Genomic DNA, 21,723 nt, shown 5'->3' on the forward strand with positions numbered 1-21,723 from the left:
CGTTCACCCTAATAAAGAAACTCAAATTTTTCCTTTTGATAACTCAATTTTGCATTTTTTTCTTTTCAAATTAATCCTAATCAATCAAAGACTCAATTACCGTGAACAATTCTTCCTCAATTCTTCCAGAATTTTGAATTTCCGCAAGGTCCAAACCCTAAAGGTCCAATTATTCCCAATTTGCCATTGAGGGACACATCAGTAACCCTAATAGTTAGTTAGAGGTATTATTATTTGAAGTTGAGAGTGTTAATTAGTTGTTGATATTTGTTAGTTTGTGGGCTGACACAAAAATTATTGCAGTTTGCTTATAAATAATAGAGGTTGAGAGAGAGGGGATCATGTAATTTGAGAGGAAATTAGGGCCTTTTCACATTGGGAGGTGCTGACCGACAAAATTCTGCAGTGTGCGTGTGTTCTGTTCAGTGAATTGTAGAGTTCTTCCCCCGTCTTCCTAATAAAGATTCCAAGTTTCTTAAATATTGTATGGCTACTTGGACAAATTTATCGTGAAACAAGAAGCATAATTTGGAAAGTAATCTATGAGGCACATCAGAATCCAAAAGAGCATAATATTCAATTGTCACACTGATAGTGCTTCATAAAAATTCTGTCCACAGAAGTCAGGATCACAAAGAATATAAACCAGTCAATGGGCATGATCCCCATCAGACTGTAAGATTTTAACCATCAATTATTTGCACTAAAAAATATGCTGCTCCATTTAAGAACTATAAACTGTCAGTGGATGGCTCTTCAAAGTTTTCTGAGTAATCTAAACAATGAATTCAAAAAATGGTGATTACAGCTAAGCCAAGAAGAAAGCATTGCCAAAAATAAAAATCAAGAAATAACTATGAAAACACAAGAGCTTTCCAATATTTTGAATGCATTAATTAATAGTAGACCACTTTGCCCTTTAGTCAGTGCCATAGTAATCAATTCCAGAGAGAAGCACAGAGTGGCCAACTCAAAAAATGCTATAACAGGATAGCAAATAGCAGGATGACTGTTATTCTGAAGACAATCAAAACAGAGAAGGAAAACAGATCAAAGAGTGGTCAGTCACCAGAAAAATGTCTAATGCAGATGGTCTTGCCGGAAAATGTCTACATCTAATCGGTAATATCTTGGGTTTCACCAGAGATGAAGAAGACAACCGGAAAACATCTTTGCTCACGTTAGAAATAAGGTGGGTTTCACCGAAGATGAAGAAAATGACTGGAACTCGATCAGAAATGGTAATTTGCACCAGAAAGTGACCCCAGAGATGGAGGAGAAAGCAATAGAACAAGAGATGGAGGTATGGTTCAATCTTGACTTGCGAAGAAAAAGAAGCACAGAGCATCATGATATAAAAGGTGGGGGAGGCAAAATCCCAAGATTTCCCTCTTAAAAAGCATTCCAACTTTAAAAAAGGGAGGGCAAACTTACCCTTTTGCCCCTGTTTGACATAGCAGCCATGATGGCCACGATTTTCCCCTCTCACGACCACAAAGGCACAACAGCCACTACACTGAACTGTTGCACGATGGCCCCAGAATCACAGCAGGGAGCCACTCTGCTCCTCCACCCCTATTGACTACTATGGTCGGTGCAAAAAATAATTACTGAACAGATATTTTATTCATAATTGTCAGTGTTATCCGAATTGATGGATACATGTGTGGATGGTTTCATGTTATAAAAGAAATTGCAGCTTACCTGTAAACTGTCATCAACACCTTTAGAATTTGCTGCACATGCTATAGAATGAAAGTATCCAGTAACAGCTGCAACTACAAACTGTGCTGCAACATCAGGGAACCCTCTCATTGTGTAATGAGACATCACTGCTGTGTTGAACAATGCCCATTTATGCCAAGCTTTGGCCCATTTGTTTGCATACTGAGTAGCTTTTGTGAATGCATTAAGTATATCTACAAATGTTGAAATTAAATTTAAAATAACAAAATTGATCAACATCATTTTATCTTCAAAATGTAACCAACTATTGACAGCTAAGAACCTGTTATGGACTCATCAACCAGCCCAGGAGAAAGTGACCACTGCCAGGACCCAAGATTCAGATAAACTCGAGCAAGAAGAGGAACACTAGGATTCAAACCACTAGTAAAGCCCGATGGTGTAACTGGTTGAATGCTGGGTGCACTTGAAAGTTCCATAGCCAAATTCTAGGCCAAGTAGAGCAGGAAGATGATTGGTTATAGTTTACAAATATTCAAGTTCAGATAAGTGCCCCCTATACCAGAGGAAGACATATAATACCTGCAGCCTAATAAATGCTTCCCTACGTTTTGTATCCTCTCCAAGTGACCATTGGTACTTCAAGTACGCCAGCATAACTTGAGGAGGGCCATGGTATCGTACATTTTCAGGTGATATTTCAGGGTCATACTGATAGAAAGAAAAATAATGAGTTGGGTACACAAGACTGATATTTAACATGAGACAGCAACCTTCTTAGACCAGGTATACAGTACAAACCTGAAGAAGTTTAACTAAAGTAGATCTAGCTTGGCTAATGCGCCCGCTTTTTCTGCAAAGAGAAGCAAATTTGAGCCAAGTTTCAATGTCTTCCACAGGAGGTAGCACAAGCGCTCTAACAACCAAAAGTGCCTGCCAAACCTACAAACATGCACCATAAAGTTAGGAAAAAAATTCAAGCCTAATTTTGCAAGATGTTAATTACAAGGATAAACTTCACATTGCAAGAGCTCATTATAAACTTTTGTCAAGAGGTTAAAAACTGAATATGGGACATCCACAGTTGTCAATCACAAAAAATAGCAGCAGCATGAAAGTGGAGCATTGCATAGTGGCCCTCATTTACTCCAGAATTTCTGTAACATCACATTTCCAATTTAAAGGTGCTATAGCAGTTTTTCTAGCAACAATGATTCAAAATAGAACTCTTATTTTTTTAAGTGAAATATCTTTCTTCCTCTCTTAGATTCATCTGAAATCTATTTCACAATCACTTAAACCCACACTTAAATCTACCTGCCTCCACTGATAAGGTGGTTTTTGGTCTCCCAACACCCATCACACACTGACCAATTGTTGGGGTAAGCAACCTCTGCTCTTTCTTTAAAAAACCCTCAGTTATAAGGATGCCGTACCCTTCTGTCCTCATAAATGTAAGTTCCAATCCCTGTTTTGGTTTCATCCAAGGAAGGCCCGGTTAACAAGTATCAGTTGAATAGCGCAACCATTGTTTGTAGTGCCAACTCTGTGAATTTGATATTGTAATCAAAAGCCGAAAGAACCTCAGCATCAAGTTACTTAGCTTAACTATTACCAAATGATGTGCCAAATATGTTTGGTTCTTAAGATGAACTGAACATTAACATGAATTGTTTCAAAATAGTTTCTTTTCTCACGCCACTTTCTGCACCATTGCAAATAAGTTTGGACCTATGCAAGGTCATATCGACCAATACTGCCCTTCACAGGTTGAATTACAAATTACATTAGCAACCCCACCCCCACCCCCCAAAAAAAGGATTATGGCCCTAGCACAAACACTTCCCACTGTTTTTGAAGAAACCTAATATGACAATGTGTGTTAAATACAGGTAAATATGTTATTTAGAGAAACAGTATTTTTGTAATTATAGTAATTAGATAGTCGTATATTTGTCCTCAATTACGTAGCTATGATTATGACTACCATTGTTAATATAAATATACATCCCGTGGTGTAGTTGAGACACACGGAATTCATCTATTGCCTTCTAGTTTTCTCTCATCTTAACATAGTATCAAGAACCTACCAAAGAGGAAACCCTAATCCATCCTTTCCTTGTGACCCACTACTCATAGGTGTAAAATTTTTAAAAAACATGTCTCTGGTTTCTGGTTTTTTTTTTTTTTTTTCCCTGGCAGTCTCCTCCACCAGCTGCCATTGTTCACCACCGGTGACTTTTCCGACAAGCTTTTTTGCCCGACTTCTCACCACCACCAGTGTCACCCCATTGTGCGCAACACAACCTTGTCACCGCATCTCGAACGGAGGTCCCACACGCCACCTCTTTCTTTGGTGACTTTCTCTCTCCGCTGCGTGTGACAACGCGTGTGGCGACCTTTCGGCCTCCTTTGCCAACTAGACTCGCATTTTCGAGACGGTTCTAGATATGTGGTCCTTTTCTCCTTTTGAGTGTCAAACGCTGCTGTTTGCCCGTTTTGCTACTGTTTGGTTGTTTCTCTCTCTCTTCTAGACTGACCCATGACAACTCCAGCTCTACCTACCTAAACCCAAAGCTTCCATTTTTACCAACTTTCACTACTTCACTGTCTACTAACAAGCTGAATGGCAATAACTATGATTCTTGGGACTCTGATATCAAACTTTGGCTCAAGGATCAAGATTATCTTGACCATCTCACTACAAAAGAAGAAATCGCGGTTGCGATTGAATATGCTAACTGGAGTAAGATTAATGCTCAGCTTTGCAGTGTCATCAAGTCTGTTAAGAAACTTGAGTCTAACTCCGAAAAGTTAGCTCATAAGAGGAGGATTACCCTAACTCTTATAAAGAGTACTCTAACTCTATTCCTAACCAATATGGAATATGGGAGATCTTAACAAAGTCCATTATTCATCATTCTGTGAAGCAGTTTTTTTGCTCTCATGATACATGTGAATTGGTTTGCTCACAAGCTAAGTTGCTTTACATTAATGACATACAAAGTCTATATAAACTATGTTAAACTCTCATGGATGTTGTTATAGCTCGTAAACTTGATGGTACTATGTCGACCTATTTGGGCCGTATGAGTGGTCTTCTTCATGATTTCAATGAACTTTTGCCTCCCACTACAACTACTACCATGGAATTGGAAAACAATCAAATATTTTTTATGTTACTAACTTTGTATGGATTACTTGCAGAGTACTCCCAAGTCTGCGATCAAATTTTAGGCTACATTTATGCTCCCACTATGGCTAGTGCTTGGTCCTCTTTGCTCTGCATTCCTACCAAAGCCACCACTACCTTATACATTCTTCTGGCTCCTATGTCATCTACTCCTTTTGACTCTTTTGTCTTGATCTCAAAGGAAGGTGATCGTGGTCAATCTCGTAAGACTACCGGTGATAGTTGCACACAGTTTAAGTGTGACTACTGCCACAAAATTGGCAACACTATTCATCGATTTTATGCTCTACATGGTCGACCTAGAACAATCAATGTGGTGTAGTCTACTCCTCTTGAATCTGCTTTTACTCCCAACATCTCATCAACATTCTTCAATGATTTCCTTCGTTGATATGGGAATCGTCAAGCCTTTGATTCCACTACTTTTGTTGTGCACACAGGTAATTCTTTTGTTGGTATTTCTCATTCCCCATCTCTTGGTCCATAGGTGCTTAATCAGGTGTCATTGATCATATTACCAATAACAAATCCCTCTTTTCTTCCCTCTCTATGTCTAGGTACTTACCTTCTGTTCTATGATCTCAAACTCATTCTCCAGGTGTGGGCACTGTCTCTCCTCTTCCATCATTATCTATTGACAATGTCTTATATGTCTCTTCTTAATCTTTTATCTATAAGTGATTTTACTGGCACACCAAATTGTGTTGTTTCTTATACTAAATATTCTATTTTTCTCCAGGACCAGATGACGAGACAAATGATTGGCACCAACTAAATCACATGGACTTTATCAACTCCAACCAATCACACATGCTGGTTCAGCAATAGATTCCCCTCTTCTTTCACATGCTAGATTAGGTCATCCAAGTTTTCAAAACTCCAACTATTGTTGCCAAGTCTCTCTTAGTTATCTACACTTTCTTGTGAGTCGTGTCAACTAGGAAAACATGTCTGTAGTTCATTTCTGAGCCATGAAAATAAGCAAGTGACATCTTTTAGTTTGGTTCATTCTGATGTTGGCGGTCCTAGTCGTATTGTCTTTACTTTAAGTTTTCGGTATTTTGTCACTTTTATTGATGATTATTCCTGTTGTATGTAGTTATTTTCTATTTTTGAAAGTTTTTTCATGAAATTAAAGTTCAATTTGGTCTCGTCATTCACATTTTGCATAGTGATAATATTAAGGAGTACGTGTCACATTCTTTTTAAAATTTCATGGCGCCCAATGGCATACTTTAATACACTCAAACAAACAGCTAACAATCTGTAAAGAAAGAGAACAATTTAATGTGATTAAATGACGGATACTGTATTTAAGGAACATGTAAAGAAAAGAAACTCAGGAGAGGGATATCTCCTCCACCAAGAGCCAAGCTCCTAATAGGGACACCGTAAAGGTTCTCTATCCAAAAACAAATAAAGGTAATAACAGAATACCCCTCTCCTATAAACTGAGATTCTCTATATAAGTAAATATTCTCTCTCCCTCCTCTAACAAACCCGAAAAACCCTTATCAACATTCTTCTTCTTCCTACGCTCATACACAATCCATGGTTTTGGGCCCCTTTTTCCTTCATGGGCCAGTGGTTCTAGTGATTCATGGTGAACTTAGGCCTTATCATTACTCCTTCCTATAATATCAGTCTTGTCCTCAAGACTGAGCTTAGGAAATTGACTCCTCAAGATAAGTTCATCCTCCCATGAAGCCTCCTCTACTGTCTTTCCCTTCCACTTCACCAGCCATTGGTTGGTTCGTTCTCTCCCTTTCAACAAGCTACGCGATGCCAATACTGTTTCAAGCTCCAATAATTCAGCTCTCTTATCTTCCAAACCAGAAGGAATCATGGTCTCTGCCTTTTAATCTCCAATTGCCTTTTTTAATAGTGACACATGGAACACTGGATGAATCTTTGCCTTCGGAGGTAATTTCAAACGATAAGCAATTGTCCCAATCCTCTCCTATACTTCAAAAGGTCCATAATAACGAGCACGGAGCTTGAGACTTATTCTGGCTGCTACTGAATGTTGTCTATGCTGTTTGAGCTTCAAAAACACCATGTCACCTACAACAAAACTCCTCTCTTGTTTGTGCTTATCTGCCTGTGTCTTCTTTTGATCTTGGATCCTAATCAAGTGCTTTTTTAACTGTCTAAGAGCCTCATCACGCTCATTGATTTCCTTCTACACTAATTTCACCTTGAATCCCTCTCACCAACATAGGAGGAGCACAGCCATACACCGCTTCAAATGGAGTAGTTCCCGTAGACACATGATAAGTTGTATTAAACCAATATTCTGCCCAGGGAAGCTATAGAGCCCATCCCTTAGGCTGATCAGTAATGAAACACCTGAGATATGTCTCTAAGCAACGGTTTGTTACCTCTGTTTGTCCATCCATTTGCGGATGGTATGCAGTACTCATGAGCAGCTTCATACCTTGTATCTTGAAAAACTCTTTCCAAAAAAGAGTCATAAACAAAGGATCCCTATCACTAATCACTGAATTGGGCACCCCATGAAGTCTAACCACTTCCTTAACAAATACTTCTGCTATTTTTACTGTGTATGGATGTTTCAAAGCAATGAAATGGCTGTATTTGGATAAATGATCCACAACAACCAATATTGCTTTAAAACCCTTTGACCTTGGCAACCCTATGATAAAATCAAGATAAATATCGTCCCAAATTCTCTCCGGAATGGCCAACAGTTGCAGCGAACCTCCTGAGGCAGTAGTAGTGTACTTTTGACATTGGCGGGTATCACAAGATTGCACATACTTCATGATATCAGTCTTCATTCCTTGCCAATATAGATTTGCAGCCACACGTCTATATTTTCTTAGAAACCCGAAGTGGCCTCCTTGAGGAGTTGAGTGAAACTTATTAATTTAGGAATCCAAGGAGACTTTGCTGGAATCACGATTCGGTTCTTAAAAAAAAGAATACCATGCTGATAAGTGATCCACAACAACCAATATTGCTTTAAAGCCCTTTGACCTTGGCAACCCTATGATAAAATCAGGATAAAATATCATCCCAAATTCTCTCCGGAATGGCCAACAGTTGCAGCAAACCTCCTGGGGCAGTAGTAGTGTACTTTTGACATTGGCAGGTATCACAAGATTGCACATACTTCATGATATCAGTCTTCATTCCTTGCCAATATAGATTTGCAGCCACACATCTATATTTTCTTAGAAACCCGGAGTGGCGTCCTTGAGGAGCTGAGTGAAACTTATTAATTTAGGAATCCAAGGAGACTTTGCTGGAATCACGATTCGGTTCTTAAAAAAAAAAGAATACCATGCTGATAAGTGAATCCTAGATGAGACTCACTATCTTGCTGCAAGTCTTCAATCACCCTCTTCCATTTTTCATCCTTGTGAACCTCTTCTACGACATTTTGGCAATCAAGCCAGATTGGCATGGACATCATAGTCTTCAACTCACCTTCTTCAAAGCTTCTTGATAAAGCGTCCGCCCCCTTGTTTTCCAAGCCCATTTGTCATTCTTTGCTGAAGTAACTGTTTCAAGCTTCTCTAATCTGAATAAAGCTATACTTTTCCTTGTTTGCATATAGTTTCTATTGTCTTAAAATTCTCAGAACTGTCCTCAATTGAGCCAAATGTTCCTCCCAACTCACATTATGAACGAGTATATCATCAAAGAACACCAATACTCCTTTTCTAAGTAAATTACGAAATACCTCATTCATTAACGCCTGAAACGTAGATGGGGATTCATGAGACCAAAAGGCATTACAAGATATTCGTAATGTCCTTCATGGCTTCTAAATGCTGTCTTTAGGATGTCCTCCTCCTCCATTTGAACATGATGGTAGCCGGATTTGAGGTTTAGCTTGGAAAAAAACCTTGCTTTATGTAATTCATCCAATAATTCCTCTATTACTGGGATAAGGAATTTATCCGGAATTGTGGCTTTATTAAGGGCCCTATAATCCACACATCCTCTATTTTTTGTCTTTCTTTTTGACCAAAATCACAGGACTAGAATAAGCACTATGGCTGTGCCTTATGTGTCCAATTTTCATCAACTCTTGGACTTGTTTCTCTATTTCATTCTTCTGGTGGTAGGGGTAGCGATATGGCTTGACATTTATGGGCTCTTGTCCTGGCCTTAGTATGATTTGATGCTCCTTGGAATGCATTGGAGGCAAACCTCTTGGTTCAGCAAATACATCCTCAAAACCCTTCAATATTGATTCTAACTCACCACATTGTTTCTCTGACAACATTTTGTTTTGAATTTTCACGTTATCTCCAATTATTCCTTGGAGAGATGCAGCTAATGATTCTTCACAATTCATCCCTTTCAACATTTTAGTGCCCTGGTATGTGAAAATCCTCAGTATGATTTCCCTAATCGACCATCATTTCGCCCAATGACGCTAACCATGTCATCCCCAATATCATGTCAATATCTTTCAAATCAAAAAGCACTGCATCCACCTTAAATTTCTCAGCATCGACTTCAATTTCGATTCCACGACAAACTCCTTGAGTTTCAGCCTTATAACCACCACCCATCAAAATACGCATGCTCTTGGTGGAATGCCAATCCCATCCCATAGCCTCTACCAAACGCTTCGAAATGAAATTGTGAGTTGCCCCACTATCTACAAGTAAGAAGAGAGGCACCTCGTTAATTTTCCCTTTCAGCTTGAGTGTTCATAGAGGGTTATGTCGTTCCAGGCTCAAATCAAAGAGACTAATAACACTACATTCCCCCTCGCCTCCTTCCTCCACATCCTCGTAAGCTCCTTTGCTTTCTCTTCATCACACTCCACAAGTAATTCATTGTCCATCATGATAACCCTTAATTGTTTAATAGGGCATTGATGCATTGGGCCATAAGTGCCCCCATATTTGAAGCAAAGGCCCTTTTGCCTTCTGTCTAATAACTCCTAATAGGCCATGTGTTTGGCCCCTTTGTCACGAGGCCCCTGTTTGTTTTTATCCCCTGCGTCATTTTTGGAATTTGGGCCTAGCCCATTTACTCTTCCACTAGTTCCATGCTGCTTCGCGATGATTTGACCCAAAGTAGTGGAGTAACTTTTGAATCCAGTTTGACCTGTCCCTACCACACGCGTCTCCCCTTTTTTCTGCCATTCTCTATTTTTCATTCCCGATCTCTGACTCTACTGCTCTAGCAGCGTTCATCAGCTTTCCCCTTGCTAGAGGCACCACCACGTGCAAGCTCCTAAGGTGAGCTCAAGTTTCTTCACGCAACCTATGGGTGAATAAGAAAAATATTGATCATCATGTAATTTGGGCACCTGTGCTACCAACTTCTCAAACGTCTGGATATACTCGTCAATGTTTCCAGCCTGTTTTAGCGACATGAGCTGATCAAACACACTTCCCTCATCCAAACCACCATACCTGACCAATAACTCCTCCAAATCGTCCCACATAAGCTCATCGTAGTCATTCAATAAAGCATTGAAAAAGTAGATTGTTCCACCCTCCATACACAATTGAGCGAGATTCACACGCACCGCTTCGCTAGTTTCTTGTACCTTGAAATAAACCTCTGACCTGGATATCCTCCCAGCTGGGTCTTCCCCATTAAACGAAGGAAGTTCGATCTTCTTCACCGATTGGCGAAACTCATCGAGAGCTTCACTCTCCAGAGGTTTCATCTCGATGCCCATTCCAGATTTCTTTCCCCCACTAAGCGATCCTTTCTTCTAACCAAACCCTCTCCCTCATCATCGGAGTTCTTGCTGGAGTTACGAGTCAAAAGCTCAATGAGCTCCGACTGGGTTTCCTTCACTTTTTGTCTCATCGTCTCCTGAAATTCCTCCAACGACACTCACAACCGAGCTATTTCACTCTCCACCAGTCCCACACGAGCTTCCATATCTTCTTCAATCGCTAGTTCCTCTAGTTTCAATTGGTTCCCTTTCTTCCTCGGTGGCATTCAAAATCACGATGATAATATCCAGTAGGTCAAACCACTTAATAGAAACCCAAACAAATAGATAACAATCAGTAAAGGAAGAGAACAATTTATGTGATTAAAAGACGGATATTGTATTTAAGGAATACGTAAAGAAAAGAAACTCAGAAGAGGGATATCTCCTCTGCCAAGAGCCAAGCTCCTAATAGGGACACCGTAAAGGTTCTCTATCCAAAAACAAATAAAAGGTAATAACAGAATACCCCCCTCCCATAAAGCGAGATTCTCTATATAACTAAATATTCTCTCCCTCCTCTAGCAAACCCGAAAAACCCTCATGCCTTGTCAACATTCTTCTTCCTATGCTCATACACAATCCATGGTTTTGGGTCCCTTTTTCCTTCATGAGCCAGTGGTTCTAGTGATCCATGGTGAACTTGGGCCTTATCATACTTCATCAAACTTCTTGTGCTCATACTCCTCAACAAAATGAGGTGGTTGAAACAAAAAACAAACACCTTATTTAAACTACTCGCACTCTAATCTTGCATAGTTGTGCCCCACATCGTTTTTGGAAAGATGCTGTATTGACAGCTTGTTACCTTATCAATCGGTTGCCTCCTTCTATTCTCCATAACCGGTACCACACTTTATCTTATTTCCTAAATAGTCGTTGCATCCTTTCCCTCCTAGTTTGTTTGGATCCACATGCTTTGCCCATAATCTTAGTCTAAGTAATGACAGACTTTCTCGTCGTGCCCACAAAGGTGTTTTTATTGGTTATAGTCGTCCTCAAAAGGGTTATAAATGTTACTCTCCAAATCTTAAGTGTTATTTTATATTTACTGATGTTATTTTCTTTGAGTTTATTCCCTTTTTAGTTCGTCAACCAGTGTCTGAGTCAAAACTAGAGTCTGTCATGCCTTATTCACCAACTTCAATTGTTTTTCACCTACCAAAGGTCTCACCTCCTCTAGATGACCCTCCTCTATGTTTGTTGCAGGTGTACCATCGTCGGCCACCAACTCCTTCGCTCATCATTGAAATACTATGTGACCCTCCACCGCCAGCTCCAACGCATGTGCCTCCTCTAGTCCTATCACCTAACATTGATCTCCCCATTCACTTCAAAAAGGTATACATTCCACTTGTAACCCTTCTCATTATGTTTCTATTCCTAAGAATACAGCAAAAGTTCTCTCACATCCTGCTCAGTGTCAAGCAATGTTTGATAAAATGTGTGTTTCACAGCAGTGGCACTTGGGACCTCGTTCCTCTGCATTCAGGTATATTTGTTATGGGTTGCAAGTGAATATACAGTGTCAAAGTGAGTCCTGATGGTCAAGTGGATCGCCTTAAAGCTGGACTTGTGGCAAAAAGTTATACTCAAATCTTTGGCTTGGATTATGGTGACACATTCTCTTCAATAGCTAAAATGACTTATGTTCACTTGAACTTGTCCATGGCTATCATGCGCCATTATAACTTTCACCAATTTGACATTAAGAATGCATTCCTTCATGACAACCTTGCTGAGTAAGTTTATATGGAGCAACCTCCTAAATTTGTTACTCAAGGGGAGTCTTCAGGATTAGCTTGTTGTCTTTAGAAATCCTTGTATTTAAACAGTCTCCAAGTGCTTGGTTTGGTAGATTTAACATCATTGTTCAACAGTTTAGGATGATTTAGAGTGAAGTTGATCACTCAATCTTTTATCACCAATCAACCACAGGATGCATTTGCTTGATTGTGTACGTGGACGATATTGTTATCATTGGCAGTGACTATCATGCATTACACAGTTGAAGAACAACTAATGTCACCATTTTCAGACAAAAGACCTTGATAAACTTCAATATTTCTTGGGAACAAAGGTAGTCTAACCAAGCATGGTATTGTAGTTTTCCAAAGAAAGTATGCATTGCATATATTAGAAGGAACAGGTTCGATGGGGGCCAAATCTATGGATATACCTATGGATCTTATTTCTAAACTTCTACCAAAGAAAGCCTCTTACTGATCCAGAAAAGAATAGAAGATTGGTTAGTAAACTAAATTACCTCATGATTACTCGACTTGACATCTCTTTTGTTATTAGTGTGCGAAGTTAGTTCCTCAAAGCTCCCTATGAAGGACATTAGGACGCATTGATTTGCATCTTGAAATATATCAAAGGAGCTTCAAGAAAAGGTCTTTTATACAAGGACAAGGGTCATGATTAGATTGTTGGAAATTCTTAAGTAGGTTATACAGGCTCTCATGATAGGAGGTCCATTTCTGGCTATTGTGTTTTGATTGGAAGTAATTTGATTTCCTAGAAGAGCAAGAAGCAAAATGTGATTTCTCTCTCTAGTGCAGAAGCAGAATATCGAGTCATGGCTTCAACCACATCTAAACTTATATGATTGAAACAACTACTTAAAGAATTAAGATTTGGTGAAGACACACAAATGATACTCATTTGTGATAACCAAACAGCCTTATACACTGCCTCGAATACAGTCTTTCACGACAAACGAAGCATATTTAGATTGATTGTCACTTCTTTCATGAAAAGATCTTAACTGGAGTTATTGCCCCAAGTTTTGTCAATTCAAATGATCAATTAGCAGATGTATTCACGAAGTCTATAAAGGGTCCTTCTTATTAAGTACATATGTGACAAGCTCGATGCATATGATTTATATGCTCCAGCTTAAGGGAGTGTTAAATATATTATTTAGGAAAACACTATCTATGTAATTATAGTAATAAAGTAACCGTATATTTGTCCTTAAGTACATGGCCATGATTATGATTACCGTTGTTAATATAAATATATATCTCATGGTATAGTTGAGACACGAAATTCAGCTCATGCCTTCTCGTTTTCTCTCATCTTATCAGTATGCATCCAGTCAAAAGTCTGAAAAGAATCTAATAACATTCCTCTGAAATTTCATAAAATAATCATAATGTTTAAGCAAATATATGCATTTTGAGTGAAGTTTACCTCAACATTGCTTTTAGCTCCTTGTATACGCTGAGTCCACATATTGCGAATAAGAGCCCGCCGCTCTTCAGCTACTCGGTCTCCAATAGGAAGTGTGCGATAATCAATCACCTGGTAGAAGAGAACATTTCCCCAATTTATATTTATGACAATAACACTGACTAAAGGATAGCAACTGAAAGTAAGACTTCTGAACATATTAGTGCGAACCTCTTCTAGTTCTGCAAGTTGCTGAACCCGAACCATATTGCTGTAAGCACGCTCATAACTCTCCAACACCTGGAAGGGAAAAAAAATGAGAACAAATTTATTTGAAAGCAAATAAAATAAGAGTAACAATTACATAATACAAAATACACCTGGAAACTACAAGAATATGACAGTATGCGAAAAATTGAGTTTAGAGGTAGTTGTATAGAAGGCTGTATCAATCAATGTTTCAAGGAAATCAGTAATATTTATAGCATACAAGACAACATTATTCAAATAATAAAGATATCACCATGAAAGTCAAACTATTGCATAAGGCTTATGTACACATGTCAAAAGCTTAAGTTGCGAGTAGATGGCTCGGGAAGGGATTTTACTTTTTATCAATACCACTAATCAATATCAAATGCAAGAATGGTTTTAAAATACTACTAGTAAATGCATTTTCAAGGTGAGATCACATAAATGTAGAAAATATGAAGATGAAGAATAACAACTATTGTTACATGCACATGGTGAACATCCAAGCACATGGTTAAATACTGGTACAGCATGGAAAGTAATTGCAAAAATTCCCCACCCCTTTCCCAAAAACATAATGCTATAACTTCATATTGGTTAAATTTCTTGCAACCAATAATAATGCACTGCCTGATTAAGGCATTCTCTCCAATACAATTCAATTCAATTAGTAAATTTAAATTAATCGATGCTAAAGGCTAAGACCAGCAAGAATAGTTGACAAAGCATACTCACCAGAGCAGCAAGTTCAGTTGCCAGACATTTTCTAGCTCTTTCAACATACTCTCGCGCTTCATCATACTGCCAACAGCCCAATATATTGAAATCATTAAGTAAAATTCAATAAAATGAAAACTAAGTGCAGTAGATGTTTCAGGAAAACAAGTACCTTTCCTCTACGAACTAATAGAACAGCCCTGAAGAAAGTACCACTACTACTTCCATCACCACTGGAAGCAGTATTCCCCAAGCCTCGAAGTTTTGTTTCATCACCATCATCTAACCGAGACACATATTCTGCCATCTGGTCCCATTCTCCCATGTTCCAAGCAGCACTTGCAGCCTAATAAAACATTAACACCATAAGCATGGGCAGGGGAAAATGTCCATCACGCATGACAAGAGTATAAAACCAACCATTGGTGCCATTTCAAGACGAGCAGCTGGCTCAGCTGGAGTCCAATATTCTTTACACAGGTTATTCAACTCTTCCCATCGAGCCAATGCAGCAAGGCATCTCATTCTACCTGTAATTCCAAACCCCAGGCTCAAAGAATTTTAGAGATGATAGGAAGTCCTAAAAAAGTGTAAAGTCAAACTAGCAGGATAATAGCATGAAATTCAAATGTAAAAGCACATTAAGTAGTTACTGTAGTAAGAAAACAATAGAAAGAGAACAAGAAAGTGATGCCATATTTGATTAAAGGAAAAAAAAATTCAGCCATTCTAGGGCATGACGGTTTATGTACCTTTGTATGCACCCAGTAATCAACACGAGTATTACCCTAACAGTTTTCAGACCAAAAGCCTCTTGTTTTTTGTTAAAAGGGGATAAAAAGTGCAAAACATAAAAGGAAAAATTACAATACAGTCATTCAGAGCTACAATATACATATTGCATGAGTAACAGTTTGATAACCTTTGGAGAAAAAAGATAAAAGGCTTTGACAAGATATCTAAATAGACTGCACTTGGATGATGGTACTACTGAAGGACCATGTTTAAAACAAAATGGTAAGGTCAATATCTCAATTGGAGAGCTTATTTTCCACATAAGACACTTCTTTCCGATAAAAGGAAGGTTTGGCTATTTTGATTTCTATATACCCACCTGTATTGTGGGTCATTGAAGCCATTTTTGGGAGATGTTTGCAATTTCCCAATGTTTCCCATAAAAAAAAAAAAACTGCCTTTCCAATTTGTGATTACATGCACCTTTCTTTCACAAACTATTGAAAGGCAAGACCAGAAAACACAACAAAGGATCATCTCCGCCTTTACAGGCACTGTCTATGGTGGTGTGTCTAGAGAATCCACAGCACTGCCACATTGTCTCCAGCCAAGTCGCATTTCATGCATCATAGCAGAACTCTCATTTGGCCTTTGTTCTGTCCACATCCTCACATATTTCACAAATCTCTCTCCTTTTTTAGTATTTCTTTTTTCTATCAGCATCACTGCATTGTTTTTTCCCCGCTCAGTTTTTTATTCCTGTGTTGTGTTCAGAGAGGAAGAGACCCATGTGTTGTGTTGTTTTAATTTTGAGCAGTCCCAACATATTTCCCCAAGATCACTTTTTCTAATTCTAGAGAAGTATCTGTTCTGATTTTTTTTTCCCTTCTACATTCTTTGACTTCTATTGTTTAATTATAAAATATTTAAGTTGTATTGAATTTTTTATAATCTCTAGAATAGAAGCCATCCTGCTATATAGAATCCAATTAGTGGTTTCAGGGTCAGCCACTCCACACTATTATCCAGGATTCATAACTACGGGATTACATTATCCTGAATTGCAGCATCCCCATACCCATCATGTATCAGGTACCATACCATGCCAGAATTGGTAGTGTTGACGCACATTCAAGTAACTCAAAACAATGAAGTTATAAATAAAGTTTAAGTCATCATTACAGACCTAAAGTGGCTTCCAAGACAAGAAGTGGACTTATTGCTTGAGAGGCCTTTACAGTATAAGCCTTGAGGGCATCGTCCCATCGCTGCAATTTCTCATACCTGAAGGATATTTACTATCAGTCTTGAATCTTTTCGAAGGGTTGCCAGAGATATAGAAAAAGGGTATGAATATGGACAACAAAGGAAACAACCATTACCATGATTCCTTAAGTTGAAAATCTAGACTCTGTTGAGCATAGGTCAGTATTCCAACTGCTGCCTACAAAAGTAAAAGTTTTATTCAAATACAGAGAAATCAGATAACAAAGTTACAAACTATGAGAGCAGCAGTGAAATGATAAACTTTGATGACATATCATATCTACTCAAATCAACCTCATGTTGGTGTAATTGGTTGTTTATATGAATAAGAGCTTCAACTACAGCAACTGGGTTAGCATCCATCTTCTTAGAATGTGCCCCTTCAAACTCCATTTCTTTATAGTGCAAGGCTTTTGCAAATGCACGACACTGTGTATCATAGAAAAGAAATACATGAAAAGTATAACGGAAAGTCAGGGAACAATTCAATTAGAGTATAAAAATTGCTTAAAAGAGCAACATGCATTGTAAAAGGACACGCATGCATATGCGTGTGCATATGCACCACCAAATACAAAAAATAAGAAAAGAGAAGGACCTTCTCAGCAAGAGCACCAAGAAGGCGTATGTCAATAGGGAGAGGTTTTTCATCATGTTCCATGAACTCAGCCTGCAGATTCAGTTAAACAAAACAAGAGTTAAATCCCAATAGTAGCAAAAGTCAGTTTTATCTGTTTCCATGCATCTTTAAAATCAATAAAATTAAATTAAGGACGAGGTCAATCCCTTCACCCTTGTTTTCAAAGAAACCAAACTTAACAGGAAAATATTTTCCCGGTGACAGCAAGTTTGGTGTAATAACTAATAGAAAAAGATCCATCAATAACCAAAATCTTGAATTCCTTTTCTAAACTGAAGTCATTTAAAAAAAGAGAAAGAAGCCACCCAACCAATTTCCATAAGTTGGGATCAGCTAAATGAATCAAGCAATGCCTTTGTACTTGAACATCAACTAAATCCTTTACAAGTTCACTTAGATCTAAGTCTTTTTTTTCTATGGTTTATAGCTATAGAGCTACCCTCTTTCTGATCCACTGTCTACTGGGCCTACCGAATCATCTTCAGGGAAGATACTACAATCTCTTCCTCAATAGGCACTACCCTTACTTTCACTCAAACACATTCTTTCCTAATCCTGTTAAGCCACCCACAGAAAACTTCATACACCAGATGTCCAGTCATGGGCATGAGGGGGGTGTTAAGATGTCCCATATTGGCTAAAAATAGAGACAAAAATACTTCTTGTAAGAGCTTAGGTAGTCCTCTTCCTATGTACTAGCTTTTGAAAGTGAGTTAGACCCAAGTTTCTTAAGAAAAACATTTTTTTCTTTTCTTTTTAAAAATAGTCTTAAAATCAATTTAATAGAATAGTTTCTATAAAAAAAAAAATCATAATCAAACAGGCTCAATATTTTACAAATTCTCCCTCTCAAGTTTTCTCTACATTTCAAAATTTTCTATCCTTCCTTGTTTTTTGTTCTTTCATCCAACAAAGGCTTACAACTTATTTTCAGCAGTAAAGGTGAAAAAATTTTAATGTGAAGAAATCATTAATTACATCATAAATATAAAAGTGTAACCAATGCTTTTTTCTCGACAAAAGCTTTCTATTTTCAGTTGCTTAAAATTAATTCTAAGGGTTGATGTAAACAAAATTGGAAAAGAAATTACATTAATTAACACAAAATCAACAAAAGTATATGGCAAGAGTATATGATTAGAATTGCAAAATCAAAAGCAACAAGTAGTTACACACTTACAATGAGATCACCATTAAAATTATCTAAAATTCCTTGCTGTCCAAATGCACTAGAGTTACATATCATCAAGTAAACTATCATCTTTGGCATTTTTTAACAAGACGTACCTAATCAACTTTCTTTAGGAAGCAAATATAAAAGAGATGTCAAAGTTCACATTCACAGATTCAATATATTCACCAGTATCAGAAAATATACCAAGTTAAGAAGTGTTGCCAAAATTTCTGGAGGAATATTTGGAGATGAAAAGGCCATCTCAAGATTCCTAACCAGCTGTTTCTGGCTCGTCTCATTCAGCTGTGCCCAACAGCTGACAAATCCAGCTGCAAACAATTCTCTCCCAACAAAAGGCTGTAAAACCAGAGACAGAGTGAAAGTCAGATAGGAAACCACTAATGCCTTAAGGAATCATATCAATAGCCAACAAAACCTGCAATTGTGCAAGCCTAGCACAGGTTCGTAAGGCTGGAGAAGGTGATTCCTTTAGAAGTTGAATGCTAAAATGCCTCATCCATTCTGCCCAATCTTCCTTAGTACTTCGCTGAGAAGCCTCTCCAGCTGTCCGTAATCGACCATCGTTAACCTGTATGGAAGTTTTCAATCCCCCAATAGAAAAAATGAAAACTACAGCATTTATCATTAGGACAATGGTGCTTAGTAGGATCAGGACAAATGATTTGTTGCACACTTGCAGGTATACAGACAGAACAAAGCTTTCTCCTAATTTGTTGTATATTTCTTATTATAAGACTAGCAACCAAATATTTTTCCACAGCAACCAGTAACTGTAAGTTATTTGCAGTTTAGCTTCTAGGTGAATGTTAAATATATCAAGAGTTTCGAGAACTTTGTTGTATGTCATATAAAAATTGTGTAAAGAGTAAAGAGTGTGATGCTCTTATATGGTGTGCAGACTGCAGAGTAACCAATGCATTGTAATTTTTCTGTTGCCAGGTTTAAGGGATGTAATCTTTAACTCTATGGTCCTAAAGCTTAGGGTAAGCATAAATTTGAAAACAGCAAAAACCCAATCCTAACAATATTTGTCAATTTCAGTCATGATATATACAGTTCAATGAAACAGAACCTGACCAAAGCATATGATTCCATTTGTTTCTTCTAAACTTTTTCTGCAAGCTTTATATCATTGTGTTAAGAAACTTGGGCCTAACTCACTCCCAAAAGCTAGCTCATAGGAGGAGGACTACCCTAACCCTTATAAGGAGTAGTCTGGTTCTATTCCTAACCAATGTGAGACATCTTAACACATTGCGTGTCTCCTTTTTTACCTCACCATTACTTCATTACTTATCACTTCAACTAAAATTTTTCTTCATTCTGTTTACTGTTTTTTTACTACCCAGCCTTCTCTGGGAATTTTACATTCCATATCTTCCTCTCTGTTAGGTTCAGAGATAGAATCAAGGCAAGGATTGAAGAAAATGATGATTTTATTTAGAAAGAAATAGGATTACAAAAGAATCCCCACGAGCTAACAGCTCCTGAACAGAGAATGAAATTCTCGCGAAACAATTAACAGAACCACTAATCCCTCAGTCAAGAAACTAACTCATTATTAATACAATCTGTTACAAACTAACTAACATTAGCTAAGCCTTATCTTTATCTTCAGAAGCTGACTCTTTTCTACCCTTCCTTCTAAAATAAACCTTCCACACTTTAGGTCTCCTATTGACATCAATCATATGTTCCTCTGCCACGGTTCAAACACTCTCAATTTCCTCTCTGTCACACTCATCAATATTTGTTCCAAAATGGGAAAAAGGTGTTACAGATTGTGTATCCCTCCTACCACAGTACCTCTTAATGAGCATAACACACAAACATTGACAGCATCAATCTTCAGTGGTGTGGGAACTTTAGGTTTCTTGTAGTGCCTACTTAAGTTGCAATGTAGCAACTTGCTTGCATTGGAGGTTGTTATAGCTTTTGGAACTTGAGTGTACAATCACAGACAATGCCGTTTGCCTTTGAGAAAAATACTAAACTATTAACCATGCTCTGAACTCTGAAGATGCATTACATGTGAACATTTAAATTCTTTGGAGATATTTTCATGTTTACTGTTATTATGACATTGGGGAAACAAAAATGCCACTCAATTATTCAGGGCGCTTTGGATAAGCTCTGAAAAATAGTTTCAGATATAGCTTTTCTGTTTTCAGAAGCTACTAATTTTAGCTTTTGAAAAAAAAAAAAAAAGGTAAAACTTGGTGAATATTTCTTTTTAAAAAAAATATTATCTAATTATTTCAAAATTCATATCTGTATGCCCATACTTTTAAATTAAAAGTGTCTTTTTTAGAAACAAACAAATTTTGTTCTTGAATTATTTTTCAGTTTGATTTTATAAAATGAAAATTATCAAGCCAAGTCATAAAGTCCAGACTGATGTAAAGCAATGTTCACCAGATCATATTATGTCACCCTAACATGCAGTAAACAGGAGTTTAGCAGTTCAACGCCCAAACTTTCTTTGTTCAGTTTGAACTTTGACTCAAAAGTCACAAAAAGCATGCTCAATATCTAAATTTCCCAGCAGCCCAGGGAAAGAATCAAAGGACAAAAGGCTTTACAACACCACACAAGCATACCTGATGGCCTCTGAGTTTGTGAGCATCAGATCCATCTTCATAAGGATCAACCTCCACATCATCCAGCGGATCACTAATGACCTCAACAGGAAGCCGTCTGTTCAGTCTTTGGGAAGCTGAGCTACCAAAAATTAGTGGTTCACGTCGCTGTAAACGCCCTTCTATTTCCTCAAATTCCTTGTGCTGCAGTAATATATTACTTTTAGAAATTTATGAGAAAAAATATGTAATCTCACATTATACGAAAAAGTGAAATAAGAACATGGGAAAACTCAGGACCCGCAAGCGATATTTCTGTAGAAGTTTGTGTGTTGATGGAATAAAAATTGTGAAATCCTCGCCAAGGGCATGAGCCAGACAACAAAGTGCATCAACAGCATCCTTTCGGAGCTCATCATTTTTCCTGAAAATTATAAAATTTGATAGGCATCACCAGATCAGGTAACAAAGAAGAACATCAAAGATAATAAAATGAATTAAATGAGAAAATAGAGCAACTCAAATGATTCACGGAATTCTAAAATAGTATTATAGTTGGCTTCA

The 21,723-nt window shown here is 37.8% G+C and overlaps 1 protein-coding gene across 2 annotated transcripts in view; it reads right to left on the reverse strand.

Moving 5' to 3' along the window:
* Positions 1-21,723, reverse strand: part of LOC113869948 (serine/threonine-protein kinase TOR) — a 44,884-nt gene that overhangs the window by 8,941 nt on the left and 14,220 nt on the right. Inside the window, exons 25-41 of one of the 2 annotated variants that reach the window (XM_027506503.1) lie at positions 21,460-21,583; positions 21,181-21,363; positions 18,996-19,148; positions 18,764-18,916; positions 17,344-17,415; positions 17,040-17,174; positions 16,862-16,923; positions 16,666-16,763; positions 15,165-15,274; positions 14,917-15,090; positions 14,763-14,828; positions 14,007-14,075; positions 13,797-13,907; positions 2,488-2,628; positions 2,269-2,397; positions 2,009-2,174; positions 1,705-1,919 (exon numbers count right to left, since the gene is read on the reverse strand). In XM_027506503.1, coding sequence (XP_027362304.1) covers positions 1,705-1,919; positions 2,009-2,174; positions 2,269-2,397; positions 2,488-2,628; positions 13,797-13,907; positions 14,007-14,075; positions 14,763-14,828; positions 14,917-15,090; positions 15,165-15,274; positions 16,666-16,763; positions 16,862-16,923; positions 17,040-17,174; positions 17,344-17,415; positions 18,764-18,916; positions 18,996-19,148; positions 21,181-21,363; positions 21,460-21,583 — 2,161 coding nt within the window. The remainder of the gene's footprint in view (positions 1-1,704; positions 1,920-2,008; positions 2,175-2,268; positions 2,398-2,487; positions 2,629-13,796; positions 13,908-14,006; positions 14,076-14,762; positions 14,829-14,916; positions 15,091-15,164; positions 15,275-16,665; positions 16,764-16,861; positions 16,924-17,039; positions 17,175-17,343; positions 17,416-18,763; positions 18,917-18,995; positions 19,149-21,180; positions 21,364-21,459; positions 21,584-21,723) is intronic. The other variant, XM_027506504.1, reaches the window with a different exon arrangement.

The sequence above is a fragment of the Abrus precatorius genome, unplaced genomic scaffold (genome assembly GCF_003935025.1).
Source record: "Abrus precatorius isolate BTA unplaced genomic scaffold, Abrus_2018 Scaffold6, whole genome shotgun sequence".
NCBI classification, from domain to species: Eukaryota; Viridiplantae; Streptophyta; class Magnoliopsida; order Fabales; family Fabaceae; genus Abrus; species Abrus precatorius.